This window comes from Oncorhynchus masou, chromosome 28, assembly GCF_036934945.1.
Source record: "Oncorhynchus masou masou isolate Uvic2021 chromosome 28, UVic_Omas_1.1, whole genome shotgun sequence".
Classification (NCBI taxonomy): Eukaryota; Metazoa; Chordata; class Actinopteri; order Salmoniformes; family Salmonidae; genus Oncorhynchus; species Oncorhynchus masou.
Window position 1 is genome coordinate 16520892 of NC_088239.1, and position 15008 is coordinate 16535899.

General features: G+C 42.7%; 1 protein-coding gene and 1 long non-coding RNA gene across 2 annotated transcripts; one reads left to right on the forward strand and one right to left on the reverse strand.

Annotated features, from left to right (window-relative positions):
• Positions 1-1298: 1298 nt before the first annotated feature.
• On the forward strand, positions 1299-8039 carry LOC135517277 (uncharacterized). The gene is made up of 3 exons (XR_010452019.1): positions 1299-1593; positions 3064-3224; positions 5935-8039. It is a non-coding gene; the product is annotated as an uncharacterized LOC135517277 (long non-coding RNA).
• Positions 6166-11688, reverse strand: rgs9bp (regulator of G protein signaling 9 binding protein). The gene is made up of 3 exons (XM_064941423.1): positions 11593-11688; positions 6919-7225; positions 6166-6539 (listed from the first exon to the last, which is right to left on the reverse strand). Exons 1-3 carry the CDS (start codon positions 11686-11688, stop codon positions 6166-6168), a joined length of 777 nt encoding a protein of 258 aa, XP_064797495.1.
• Between the last annotated feature and the right edge of the window lie 3320 nt (positions 11689-15008).

Consider the following 15008-nt stretch of genomic DNA (forward strand, 5'->3'; position numbering starts at 1 on the left):
CAGGTCCCCCCTTTGCCTCCAGAATAGCCTGAATTATTTGGAGCATGGATTCTACAAGGTGTGGCGTTCAAACGTTGCTCAATTGGTATCAAGGGACCTAATGTGTGACAGGAAAACATTCCATACACCATTACACCACTGCCACCAACCTGACACCATTCATGCTGCTTATGCCAAATCCGGACCAGGCAATGTTTTTCCACTCCTCAATTGTCCAGTGTTGGTGAGCGCATGCCCACTTCCACTTGATTTATTTGATAGGAGTGGAAGCCGGTGTGGTGACAAGGACCAACGAGAGGACCAACGAGTTGCGCGTTCTGAGATGCCGTTCTCCACACCACTGTTGTTCTGCACCGTTGTTTGCCTGTTTGAGGCACGCCTGTCAGCTTGATCTCTCATCAATTAGCTATTTCCACCCACAGAACTGTCACTGACTGGAGGTTTTATGTTTGTTGCAGCATTCTAGGTAAACTCTAGACACTGTCGTGCGTGAAAATCCCAGGAGATGAGACGATCCTGAGATACTGGAATTGGCCCGCCTGGCACCGACGATCATACCACTTTTGTAAAGACTGCAAGAGCCAGAATCAGTGTTACATTGTTGACAGCATGAGCTGATGCAGATTGTCAAAGTTATCTTCAGAAAGGAAATGTTAGGAGGTTGGAGCATTGGACCACAACTGTAGTGAAACTTTATCTGTCCTCCCCAGTAGATGCTCCTCAGAGGAGGAAGGGGAGGACCATCCTCCTCAGTGAATTTCATAAAAATAAAAATAGAGAAACATTTATAAAGTAATCCTTTTTTAGATAAAACTATACAAAATATATTCACGTTATCAAATCATTTATTAAAAACATTGTTTTGCAATGAAGGTATACAGTAGCCTCAACAGCACTCTGTGGGGTAGCACCATGGTTTAGCCGGAGGACAGCTAGCTTCCGTCCTCCTCTGGGTACATTAACTTCAATACAAACATAAGAGGCTCATGGTTTTCACCCCCTTCCATAGACTTACACAGTAATTATGACAACTTTCGGAGGACATCTTCCAACCTATCGGAGCTCTTGCAGCATGAACTGACATGTTGTCCACCCAATCAAAGGATCAGAGAAAGAATAACAGGAGGTTGGTGGCACCTTAATTGGGGAGAACGGGCTTGTGGTAATGACTGGAGTGGAATAGGTGGAATGGTATCAAATGCATCACACAGTTTGCAGGTGTTTGATGCCATTCCATTTGCTCAGTTCCGGCCATTATTATGAGCCGTTCTCCCCTCAGCAGCCTCCTGTGGAATGAATATAGCACTGAAAGCATAAGCTAGCTAGCACTGCAGTGCATAAAATGTGGTGAGTAGTTGACTCAAAGAGATAGAAAGACAACAGTTGAACAGTTTTGAACAAATTATTGCATTCTTGAAGGAGGAGCAAGAGCGAGAGAGAGAGAGAGATCGCTAGCTATATTTCGTCATTTATTTTCACTTTCACTTACTTACCAAATCCAGTCAGCTAGTATAGCCAACTCAAACACTCGGCTCAAACACCCGGCTCACACCTGCCTATGACTATCAAACACAGGAACTCTTCCAAGTCAAGGTAAGCTTTGGGATCTACTAATTTATTGTCACCGGGGCCTGACGGTGTAACTTCTAAATTGCTTACTGACTGTACACTGTACTGCATGATTGTAGCGGGTTAACTAACGCGTCAGTTCTATTAGCTTTGTTGATGACAATGTTACTTTATCTAATATGGTGACAACGATGTAGGCTGTGTGTAGCATTTATTATATGAAGGTTTGGCTTGGAAAGTTTTTTTTGCCTGGTCACAGACAGCTGATGTGTTCTGCGTTGAAGTCCACAAGCGAAGGAAAAAGGTGAGAGGATAACAAAATGTAGATGCGAGAAGGAATACAACGAGCTGTTTGTATATGGCTATGAAAGTGAACTATTTACGTGTGATCAGGGGTGTATTCATTATGCCGATTCTGTTGCAAACGTTACGAAACCTTGATTAACCTACCTGAATTTGTCCAATAGAAGTTCTCATTTGCAACTGTTGGACTAATGATTACGCCTTATATCAGCTAGATGCAGGCAAGAGCGTGCAAGGCGGGTATTGAATGTGTCACTTTCTGTCCATGTGTCAACGTCTGTCACTTCAAATATTTATCTCGACCTGTGTGCACCTACGTTGTAAACTTTGATTTATAGGCTAGGTTGTAGCAACCTCATGATGGGTATAGGGATAATTTGAGTATCATGTAGTAGCCTAAACCTATCGATGTTACATTGAACTGGGTGAATGGAATATGAATGACAGTCATGCAGTAGTAGAAACAAGGCCATGCTAACAAATAATATAATCGTCCTCCCTCATATTAAACAACACCGACTACCAGTAGTATGCCAATACTCTTCCAATTGGCTCATTGATCCCCCCCCCCTCCTCTGCCCTGCAACTATTCCCCAGGTCTTTGCTGTAAATGAGAATGTGTTCTCAGTCAATTTACCTAGTACAATAAAAGTAAAATAAAATAAACACAAAATACTCATTTTAAAGTACATTTGTTCAACTGCGAGTGAAATGCAAGTCTTTGATTCAATGACATTGTCAAACCTGTCCTTTCAGTTTACTTCACTTTCACTTTAGTCAGAGATTATGGATATACTGACAAGGTACGTATCTCTGCCCTAACAATGGGAGTCGTTATCCACAAAGAGGCACGGCAGGCTGTCTAGCTCCCGCCTATTCTTTCTTTGGATTGGTGAATACATCTAGTTATTGTAAAAAAATATATATATTTGATGAGGGTTTTAGGCCGACCGCATGTATTCAATGGAGCGAGATGCTATGCTACTAGCCACATGCCATGAATATGCATAGCCATCTCGATACAAATGCATATGGATGTTGCATATCTTATTTTACTCATATAAAAATAATTATTTTGAGGTGTGGTGTGACTGGCAAGAATGAGTGGTGCCTTATGTATGATTTCTAAAGCAGGCCATATAGGGGTTATAAATGCTTCATTAAGCCTTAAAAGTTATATTCAATTTACAGCGGGACTGGACATATTGGTACAGGATGGACAGGCACCTCCTCAGAGCAGAACCCCTGACTTTTCTTCTCTCTGGGATTGATGACCAAAGCAGAACGATAACAAAAGATCAGGATGGAAACAGCTGTTCTTGTAGGCCAATTGAGTCAACAATCAATAAATGGTATTTGCATTTTCTTTGGATTTTTATTAGAAATTCTATTGCAGAGTGGTCTTTGAGTAGATTTGACCATGCTGTTGTATACAGTATTTACAGTATGCTGCATTTCTTTAATGTCTAATGTCCCTGAAGGGTCAATAGTCTAGTCAGTGCAAAATGCACGTGTGATCAAGACTGAGGAAACTGATAGGAAAGTAATGTTGAGCTATTATTGCCACAGAACATGTATAAATTACTCACCACTAATAAACTCAGCAAAAAAAGAAATGTCCCTTTTTCCGGATTAACTCTTTCAAAGATAATTTGTAAAAATCCAAATAACTTCTTCATTGTAAAGGGTTTAAACACTGTTTCCCATGCTTGTTCAATGAACCATAAACAATTAATGAACATGCACCCGTGCAACAGTCGTTAAGACACTAACAGCTTACAGACGGTAGGCAATTAAGGTCACAGTTATGAAAACGTAGGACACTAAAGAGGCCTTTCTGCTGACTCTGAAAAACACCAAATGAAAGATGCCCAGGGCCCCTGCTCATCTGCATGAACGTGCCTTAGGCATGCTGCAAGGAGATGCAGATGTGGCCAGGGCATTTCATTGCAATGTCCGTACTGTGAGACACCTAAGACAGCTCTACAGGAAACAGGACGGACAGCTGATCATCCTCGCAGTGGCAGACCACGTGTAACAACACCTGCACCTGATCGGTACAGCCGAACATCACACCTGCGGGACAGGTACAGGATGGCAACCACAACTGCCCAAGTTACACCAGGAATGCACAATCCCTGCGTCAGTGCTCAGACTGTCCGCAATAGGCTGAGAGTGGCTGGACTGAGGGCTTGTAGGCCTGTTGTAAGGCAGGTGCCTTGGTGGAAGAGTGGGGTAACATCTCACAGCAAAAACTGTCAAATCTGGTGCAGTCCATGAGGAGGAGATGCACTGCAGTACTTAATGCAGCTGGTGGCCACACCAGATACTGACTGTTACTTTTCATTTTGACCCCCTCTTTGTTCAGGGACACATTATTCCATTTCTGTTAGTCATATGTCTGTGGAACTTGTTCAGTTATTGATGTCTCAGTAGTTGAATCTTGTTAAGTTCGTACAAATATTTACACATGTTAATTAAGTTTGCTGAAAATAAACGCAGTTGACAGTGAGAGGACGTTTCTTTTTTTGCTGAGTTTACTAATAACAGTTGATGGGTATGAATAAACATGTACATATTATTTATTACATAAGCTATTACTATACACCTGCAGTTCATTAAAAGTTGTAATGCTCTGTTAATGAAATATAATATGGTATTCACAGTTTTTACATCACAGCTTGGGTGTTGACAAATTTAGCAGATTACCATTTAATACAGAAGCTACACAAACCTTTGGTTTTACTTTTGTAATATGGAATTAAGAGACATTAGTTAATACCTTGACCTGTATCCTCAGGGCCGGATTACCGAACAGGGATGGGGACCACCTGGAGGTCGGGGGCCCCCCAGATAGCATATGATAGCAAAATGTGTAGAATAGCAGGAAATTATCTTAAAAACTGCAACATTTTCTCTCAGTCTCTTGGCAAAATGTGTAGAATAGCAGGAAATTAGCTTTAAACCAGCAACATTTTCTCTCAGCCTCATGGCAAAATGTGAACAATAGCATTAGATGAGCTATAAAACAGCACATTTTTATCTCTGACCCATAGCAAATAGCATATAATTGCAGGAAATTAACTTTAAAACTACAACATTTTATCTTGACAAAATATCTACACTAGCATTAGCTATAAAACTGAAAAAGTATGTCAACACAAAAATTCAGGTCAGCGCCTCTGTGCCTCAAATGTGGTAGTCCGGCCCTGTGTATCCTTGGTAATATATGAAATTGTGCACAGGCCGTCCACTGTGTTTAGGAAACACATTCTCAGCTACTGTATGTCACTTACAACGTTTGTATTTTTCATCTGCCTTGAGTGGAAAAGTCTCCCTGTTTGCTTGCATTGCTGGCACAACTGCTAGCCTGAATCTGAAGCTGGGGACACAGCAACACATGTTCCATTTGATTTATTGTAGAACCCTTTCCAGACCCGGGTCAGGTTTATGGTATTTGGGTTACGGAGGACTCTGAAGACAGAATATAAACAGAATACTCCACAAGTACTACACATATTCCTGCAATAAGTACTGTATTGCAAAAGCCTGGATACAATATCAGTAATGCAGTAAGCTAACATATTGGTTGAAGTGACATGGAAGCCACAATATTGAGAATATTCACATGAAATTCTTCATTAGAATGTAATATTCACAACAGGTCAGCAAACTGATATGCTCCCACACATTGCACTTTTTCACCTTTATTTAACCAGGTAGGCTAGTTGAGAACAAGTTCTCATTTGCAACTGCGACCTCATGTGCAAAGATCTTCATTGTAATCTGGCAGCACAAACACCTTCAGTGTTAATGACAACATGGACCTAAATGTGGTGGGTGTACTTTGTCAACCACTGTCAAATTGTGTAAACAGATTATGTTCAATGCATTTCAATAAAAATTCATTAACCTTACTGTCATATACAGTAGTCAGCATACATTAGTAAAGAGCATAAATGGTTCAATTTCATTCCACTACAATACATTAACATTAGCTAAACTACATTGCACAGGGCATCTAACTCTTTTTGAATGTGTTTTATATTGACTTTCTAACAGAAATGGGAGCGTCAAACTGTGTCACCTGGAGTGTATTCATTCTAAATGGGGCTCTTTATTCAAATAAAGAAATATGTAAAGTACCCCGCCCTTTCAACAACACCAGTTTCTTCCAACAACCATATTTTCGGATATCAATTGACATGAGGATGGAATTTATGGCAACATAAGGTCCTACTGCTTTTAGCGGCTCAACAAAACCTGGGTGAAATCCACTGGTGACAAGCCTCATCATGATAGATAGACCACGCAGACGGACAGCACGGCCATCACCACTGCCACGCTGCACAGCACCAGCACCATGAAAATCTGGCTGCGCTCGCAGCACTGCTGGCTTTGGGGACCTGCCTCCTCGTCCGTGGACAAGAGGCCCAATGAGGCGCTGTCCGTGCTGGCCGGTTCGGCGTACTGGGGCCCGCGGGCATCTACCATCCAGCGCAGGACGTTGACCTTCTCCTCCATGTCCTCCAGCATGACATCCACACGGGCAATCTCCTCCTCCAGCTGGCTCTGCTCCAGATCCTCCAGGCTGGCAGGAACCTGGTCCTCGGCACGGGTCAGGTCTGCCAAGCTGAGGGCCCGTGCTGTCACCTCACTGGTTTCCCCTGGAAAGTGGGAGAAGAGACATGTGAGAAGAAGAGCTAGCCACGAATGTTAATAAGGTTACATCAGCTTGTGGATGCCCAGACTGTGATCTAGACTATATGGATGTAGACTGTATGGGTGTAGACTATACGGATGCTTTTTTTTCATTATTCCTCTCTAATCAGGGACTGATGTATACCTGAGACAATAGGTGGGTGCAAGTAATGATCAGGTAGAACAGAAAACCAGCAGTACTTCGGACCGCCGTAGGTTAAGATTTGAATAACCCTGCTATAGAGCTAAAGAGTGGCCGGTGGGTTTTTATTAACTGCAGTTTAGGATAGGTTTTGTGTGGAAACAATATGACAAATTGCCCATCTGAGTGTGGCACTTGCTAACCTTGTATGCCAGTCTGCACTAAGGTGTTGTTATTGATCAGGGAGAAGTTGGAACCCATGTTGAAGACTTTGCACATGTCTGCGTGGAGGAGTTCCAGACTGGAGGTGAAGGCCACCCAGAGCAGTTCCATCTCCTGTCTCTCCCCCTGGGGCAGTGTCTTATCCCGTAGCCGTGCCGTGAGGTGGTGACGGCTGGCCACCGCTAACTTCTGGGCCTTCTCCCGCGTTAGCCGCAGCTCGTCACGCAGGTGCAAGCTGTCCGTGCACCCACCCACACACGAGGCCAGGTGGCGGTAACATGCCACCACCTGTTGGCCAATAGGGGAAAAATATTATGTACAGATCACTCAAGTAAAAACGAAACAATTCATACCGTAATATCATTTTCATACAATTACTAAGGGTTGACTGATTAGACACAATATACAGCATTTGTATTGTATTGTCTAAATCTGTGAGAATAGATGATGTGTGCTGGAAACAATTGTAGGACTGTAGGAGATAGAGAGACACAATGGTGGTGAATTGTTGTCTTTGCTTAGATCTGCTGATTTGATTTGATTTGACAATTTTAAATACATGAAAATGTTACCCCTTGCAACAGATACATATACCAAAATCTGTCGTCAAGGATATAAACACAATATCGTCTAAATCCATTGTGTCTGTAGGTCAGGAGACAAGCAATAGTCCTTCATGAAAAATGTGCCGTGTTTTGTAAACACCACTGGTCTGCAAATGGTCTTAGGTTAAATGTATGTATTTACAAACTGCGTAATTTTGTGGTGTGGGTGAGATTATAAAAGACAGTGGTCGATTGTGTAAAAACGTATGAGGGTTTCAGTTTAAAACCAGAAACAAGATGCACTTTTTTTTGTTGCCTTATTCTAATACTGTGTCACATATAAGTTGTCTGACGGACATGATGCTTAAGATCGGCATAGGTATGTAGCAGAAATGACTATTAAATACTGGTAAACAATTCACTTCAATTTTTATTTGATAATTCAAAATCACTCCCACTCCCTCTCCCTCCTTTAGATGAGGCCATGCCACATACATTTCTCCAACCTCATCCCTCAGCTTTAGAAGCTGGGCTGCCATTGAGCTAAATCACACATTCTGAACTGCGACTTTAAACAAATAAAGTCATTTGACTGTATACTGTCATGTCTGTACTAGCACCTTTAATGCCTGGAACTTGGTGTTTAATTGGTTGTGGTCCTCCACACAAAGTTCCAGTAATTTGGCATATTTGAGAGGACTATGTCAACAACAATCATTGGTTCAGCAACTATTCTCTCTCAAACCTGTGAAAGGAATGTAGCTCGTGGCCAAGCTACTTTCTATGAATACTGTCATTTCCCTTTTGCCCATCAGGAGGTGCAATGGCTCTACTATTTATGATAACCAAAGCCTGCTTGGGTGCGATGGTACTTAGAAAGTAATTATTATTATTAGTTACCTAATGTCTCTCTGAAAATCAGAATCCCCTAACTAGCTCTGAGTCAGACACCAGGTTAGACAAATTTCAACAAAGTATGACATTTTCATTGATTTGAATCATGCGAGTGGTTATTAATAAGCATTCAGAGCTTAGCCTGACAGATTGGTTTACATGACAACTATGACTAATAATCTGATTGCCATAGATCTATTTTTGGATAAGCCTAAGGACCTTGTATAGGGGCTTTTCTAGTCATCATAGGAATCTGTAAGGTAGAGCCAGATTGGAGATATTACAGGCAGTGAGTGAGTGCATGGGAGAGTTGCAGGTGTGCAGCAAAGGTCAACCTACTACTACACTGTGCATTTCTGACACAGTATCCACTCTTCAATCACACACTGTCATATTCATTATCAGTATTAATATCTTGATATTTTCATTATGATATGCTACGATGCATTCGGAAATATTCAGATCCCTTGACTTTTCCACATTTTGTTACGTTACAGTCTTATTTTAAAATGTATTAAATAGTTTTTTTCCCTCATTAATCTACACACAACACCCCATAATGACAAAACAAAACCAGGTTTTTAGATATTTTTGCAAATGTATTCAAAATAAAAAACTGAAATATCACATTTACATAAGTATTCAGCCCCTTTACTAAGTACTTTGTTGAAGCACCTTTGGCTTCAACAGCTTCAAGTCTTTTTGGGTATGACTCTACAAGCTTGGCACACTTGTATTTGGGGAGTTTCTCCCATTATTCTCTGCAGATCCCCTCAAGCTCTGTAAGATTGGATGGGGTGCGTCGCACAGGGTTCAAGTGCAAGCTCTGGCTGGACCACTCAAGGACATTGAAAAACTTGTCCCGAAGCCACTTCTGCGTTGTCTTGGCTGTGTGCTTAGGGTCGTTGTCCTGTTGGAAGGTGAACCTTCGCCCCAGTCTCAGGTCCTGAGCACTCTGGAGCAGCTTTTCATCAAGGATCTCTCTGTACTTTGCTCCGTTCATCTTTCCCTCGATCCTGACTAGTCTCCCAGTCCCTGCCGCTGAAAAAAAATCCCCACAGCATGATGCTGCCAACACCATGTGTCACCGTAGGAATGGTGCCAGGTTTCCTCCAGACATGACGCTTGGCATTAAGGCCAAAATGTTCAATTTTAGTTTCCTCAGACCAGAGAATCTTGTTTTATCATGGTCTGAGAGTCCTTTATGTGCCTTTTGGCAAACTCTAGCTCTATGAAGAGTCTTGGTGGTTCCAAACTTCTTCAATGCACTGTCATTGTGGGACCTTATATGCACTGTGGGACCTTATATAGACAGGTGTGTGCCTTTCCATATAATGTTCAATCAATTGAATTTACCATAGGTGGACTCCAATCAAGTTGTACAAACATCTCAAGGATGATCAATGGAAACAGGATGCACCTGAGCTCAATTTCGAGTCTCATAGCAAAGGGTCTGAATCCTTTTGTAAATAAGGTATTTCTGTTTTTAATTTTTAATACATTTGCAAAAAAATCTAAAAAGTTGTTTTCGCTTTGTCATTATGGGGTATATGTGTGGATTGATATAAAAAACAACAACTATTTAATCAATTTTAGAATAAGGCTGTAACATAGCAAAATGTGGAAAAAGGGAAGGGGTCTGAATACTTTCCGAATGCACTGACTTAAAGGCCCAGTGCAGTCAGAAACGTGATTTTCCAATTGTTTTATATATATTGCCACACTATTAGGTTGGAATAATACTGTGAAATTGTGAAAATGATGATAATGCCCTTTTAGTGTAAGAGCTGTTTGAATAGGCCGCCTGAAATTTCAGCCTGTTTTGGTGGGATGGAGCTTTGAACCTTCCATGGTGACATCACTATGCGTTGAATAGTTAATACCCACTGGACACAGACATCAATTCAACGTCTATTCCACGCTGGCTCAACATAGTTTCATTGAAATTATGTGGAAGCAACCTTTCAACCAGTGTGTGCCCACTAGACAGAAAGCATGTTCCAAACCTCTCTGCCAATAACAGACCCAGTCAGTCCTATTAAAATCCTATCTTGAGCTATTAATGGGCGGCAGGGTAGCCCAGTGGTTAGAGTGTTGGACTAGTAACCGAAAGGTTGCAAGTTCGAATCCTCGAGCTCACAAGTTGATGTAAGTTGACATGTTGATAAATTTTTGTAGTCACAGTGCCATCCTGGCTGTCCTATTGTACTTCTTGTGTAAGGATGTCAGGCACTTACTACAATCTATGACCAAGACAAAAAAAACATGTGCTTTTACCCTTTGGGTAAAAAAGCACTTTCACTGTAAATATGGCCTAATGGTTCAGTACATTAGTAGGTCTACCATAACAGCAGCTTTGTAAGGAAGTAGTGCATGGGAGGATCAGTAACTAGGATTCCTTGTATTTATAGTAAAATAGATCAAATGAGAACTTGCAGATTATTTAATGTTTATTTCATCCTATAAATTAGACCTTTCTGGAAAAAAATAAATAGTTTAAGAATGTAATATGTTCAGTTATTATGAGAAAGGTAAGATGTCCTATGCCCTATGGATGGAAAATCTTAAGTGTATTTAGAACTCATTGGCCTGGTTTCAGCTCTTAACATAGCCACGTTAGGATGACAATAATCTGTGCTCAGTGAACTCAGGGTGTTATGTGATACAGGGATTGCATTAATACCTTATTATATTGATACAGACTAATATGGAATACTCACATAATGCATATTTATTTACCATATGCTCAGTGTTCATTTGGAATATTACAGTAAATCATTTGGCATATTCAGTCTTTCAATTTCAATTTAACAGAACTAGAATTGAATTTTAATCATTTTCACCTCTGACGAATTAACCTAAAGCAGATACAGTACAAGTAACAGTTTAGGAGAATATATTTCTGCATATTTAAGAACTATCTGCAATAAAATATTGGATATATATACACTATATACATAGCAGGCTAAGATATCGAGATCTCTCAATAAATATGCGCTCAACAGACCAAATCATTCAAATGATAGTACATACATTAAAGCTTTGTTACACATGAACTTTTCCAGAAGTCTTAGTCTATCATCCTCATTTAATCACAAGATAAGTGGACTGACTAACCCCTTTGTGAAAAGAATGGAGGACAGATTATTTGAACGGGTACTTTGTAGATAAAACCATAACTTGACAAAACCATAACTGCCAACCTGAGCATCTCACCTTTATGAGTGAGTCGATAAGAACCTTCCCCTCTTCCAGAGTCTTTGGTGAACTGGTAGTGCCATCGTCACCCACTTTGTTGTTGATGAGTGGCATGAGGGCTGCTGGTCGAGAGCTGCAGACCCTGTCACAGCATGCGAGCACAAAGCCCACCCGTCCTTCAGTTCGCCGGTCACCCCTGCACTCACTTCCCAGCCAGACCCCTCATTCAACACTCTGCACCTGGGACAGTCAGAATCCCATGGCCATGCAGGCTACAAAGTCATGCACCATAATTCTTATTCCAAATCTTTGCAACATCAAAACAGGCAAACATGAGGTCTTCCACTCTTACCTTCCACCTAATAATCCCCCCTCCAAAAGAAAAGTCAGGTGTAGAAGAAGTCAACGAGTACTACAAAATGTTGTGTACGTGATAGTGGTGTCTAAGTCCTTAGCAAGAGCAGTGATAATCCAGCGATTGACCCCTTTGGACTGATGCAGGCTTGGCCCCAGCAACTAATCTCATTATCCATCCCCCTAAGGCACGATGATGATGCTATTGTGCAGGAGATGCATGGGTGTCCTCCTCAGAGACATCCCTTTCCCTGACTTATGGGTGGTGGGGAGGTTGATGAGGAGAAAAGCTTTTTTGTGTCTCTTGGCTGTGGTCTACTCTCTACAGTACACGTGGTCTACAGCTGTCCTTACCTCTGCAGCATGATACAACCTTGTGGAACATTTTTACAAAGTGTTTTTACTAACTACTACACTGCTGTATACCTCTTTTGATTAATTGATGAATGAATGTACAGTGAGGGCAAGTGTGGACTGTTTTGATCAGATATTGGTCTGAATTGTACCATCATGCCTTCAACATGTGAAGACACGGTTTACTGTCACAAATACTGCGGGTTAAGTGTTTTGGTGACTTGGTATTGATACTGTGATACAGTGAATAGAGGAACTATACCATGATTTTGTTCACCGTGTTCTCACACTTCTGAAATCTGTTCCAAGCATAACATTTTGCGACTGAAAGGTCACACAACTTTAAGTTTTAAATGATTATCAAATAAACTGTCCATTTAAATTGAGTTTCTCTCCTCACCTTCCCACAAACATACCAGGCATGAAAACTGATTGATGTCCATGAATTGTACGTGTGTTGTTGTAATTCAGTTGTCAACATTGTGAGGTTACTCATGAAAATTACTGACTGTTTGTTTTATTGACACACTAATTAATTTCCACAATAGTAGCTTTCTTTCATAAGCAAATATAAAGACTGAGTAATGAGTGGAAGAAGCACTTAGTGTGGATTAGAACTTGAATGGAGAGCAGTACAGTTTCCACCCAGGACTTTTACCATGTCATTTAAGGTTCACAGTGCATCACCTGTGAATGCCTGGACATAACTTTGTTGTAAAGATTGATTAAAAAAATGAAAATACATCACATACCCACACACATTCATTACTTATAAAGTTAAGTGTGTGCATAAAGAACTAATGACCATGTGATTAAGAAGTACAATTAGGCAAAATGAATACTCACATGTGTGCCGAGTGTAAGCCTAGAATCCCAGTTGAATGTATGGCATAAAATGTATAATAATATGCTACACAAACAAATGATGCATGAAGAAATAACTACATGAATTAGAGTAGAAAATAACTTTAACATATATTTTTTTTACTTGATTGGAACTGTCAGGCTACGTACAGAATGTTAAGTCTCTAGAGCCACCTGCTGGTTTAAACAAGTGATAGACCTCCATTTTGTGACAAAATGCATTTGCAACATTGCAGCGGCTGTAACGGCGTTCGTCTGTTGAAGGAGAAGCGGACCAAAATGCAGCGTGGTGGTTACTCATGTTCTTTAATGAAAAATTAACTATACATGAAATAACTAAAATATACAAAACAACAAACGGAACGTGAAAACCTATACAGCCTATCTGGTGACGACAAACACAGAGACAGGAACACCCACGAAATACTCAAAGAATATGGCTGCCTAAATATGGTTCCCAATCAGAGACAACGATAATCACCTGACTCTGATTGAGAACCGCCTCAGGCAGCCATAGACTATGCTAGACACCCCACAAAAACCCCAAGACAAAAACACACCGCAATAGCCCATGTCACACCCTGGCCTGACCAAATAAATGAAGACAAACATAATATACTTCGACCAGGGCGTGACAGAAACCCCCCCCTAAGGTGCGGACTCCCGGACGCACATCAAAACAATAGGGAGGGTCCGGGTGGGCGTCTGTCCATGGCGGCGGCTCCGGCGCGGGACGTGGACCCCACTCTATCAATGTCTTAGTTCCTCCCCCTCGCGTCCTAGGATAGTCCACCCTCGCCGCCGACCATGGCCTAGTAGTCCTCACCCAGAACCCCACTGGACTGAGGGGCAGCTCGGGACTGAGGGGTAGCTAAGGACTGAGGGGCAGCTCAGCACTGAGGGGAAGCCCAGCACTGAGAGGAAGCCCAGCACTGAGAGGAAGCCCAGCACTGAGAGGAAGCTCAGGCAGGTAGTTGGATCCGGCAGATCCTGGCCTGCTGGCGGATCTGGAAGAGTCTGGTTGACTGGCGGATCTGGAAGAGTCTGGCTGACTGGCGGATCTGGAAGAGTCTGGCTGACTGGCGGATCTGGAAGAGTCTGGCTGACTGGCGGATCTGGAAGAGTCGGGCTGACTGGCGGATCTGGAAGAGTCGGGCTGACTGGCGGATCTGGAAGAGTCTGGCTGACTGGCGGATCTGGAAGAGTCTGGCTGACTGGCGGATCCTGGCAGACTGACGGATATGGCTGCTCCATGCTGACTGGCGGCTCTGGCTGCTCCATGTAGACTGACAGCTCTGGCGGCTTCTTGCAGACTGGCAGCTCCTTGCAGACTGGCAGCTCCTTGCAGACTGGCAGCTCCGTGCAGACTGGCAGCTCTGGCTGCTCCATGCAGACTGGCAGCTCTGGCTGCTCCATGCAGACTGACAGCTCTGGCTGCTCCGTGCAGACTTACAGCTCTGGCTGCTCCATGCAGACTGGCAGCTCTGGCTGCTCCATGCAGACTGGCAGCTGTGGCTGCTCCATGCAGACTGGCAGCTCTGGCTGCTCCATGCAGACTGGCAGCTCTGGCTGCACTGAACAGGCAGGAGACTCCAGCAGCGCTGTAGAGGAGGAAGGCTCTGGCAGCGCTGAACAGGCGGGAGGCTCCGGCAGCGCTGTAGAGGAGGAAGGCTCTGGCTGCGCTGAACAGGCGGGAGACTCCGGCAGCGCAGGAGAGGAGAAAGGCTCCGGCAGCGCTGGAGAGGCGAGGCGCACTGTAGGCCTGATGCATGGTACTGGAACTGGTGGTACTGGGCCGAGGACACGCACAGGAAGCCTGGTGCGGGGAGCTGCCACCGGAGGACTGGTGTGTGGAGGTGGCA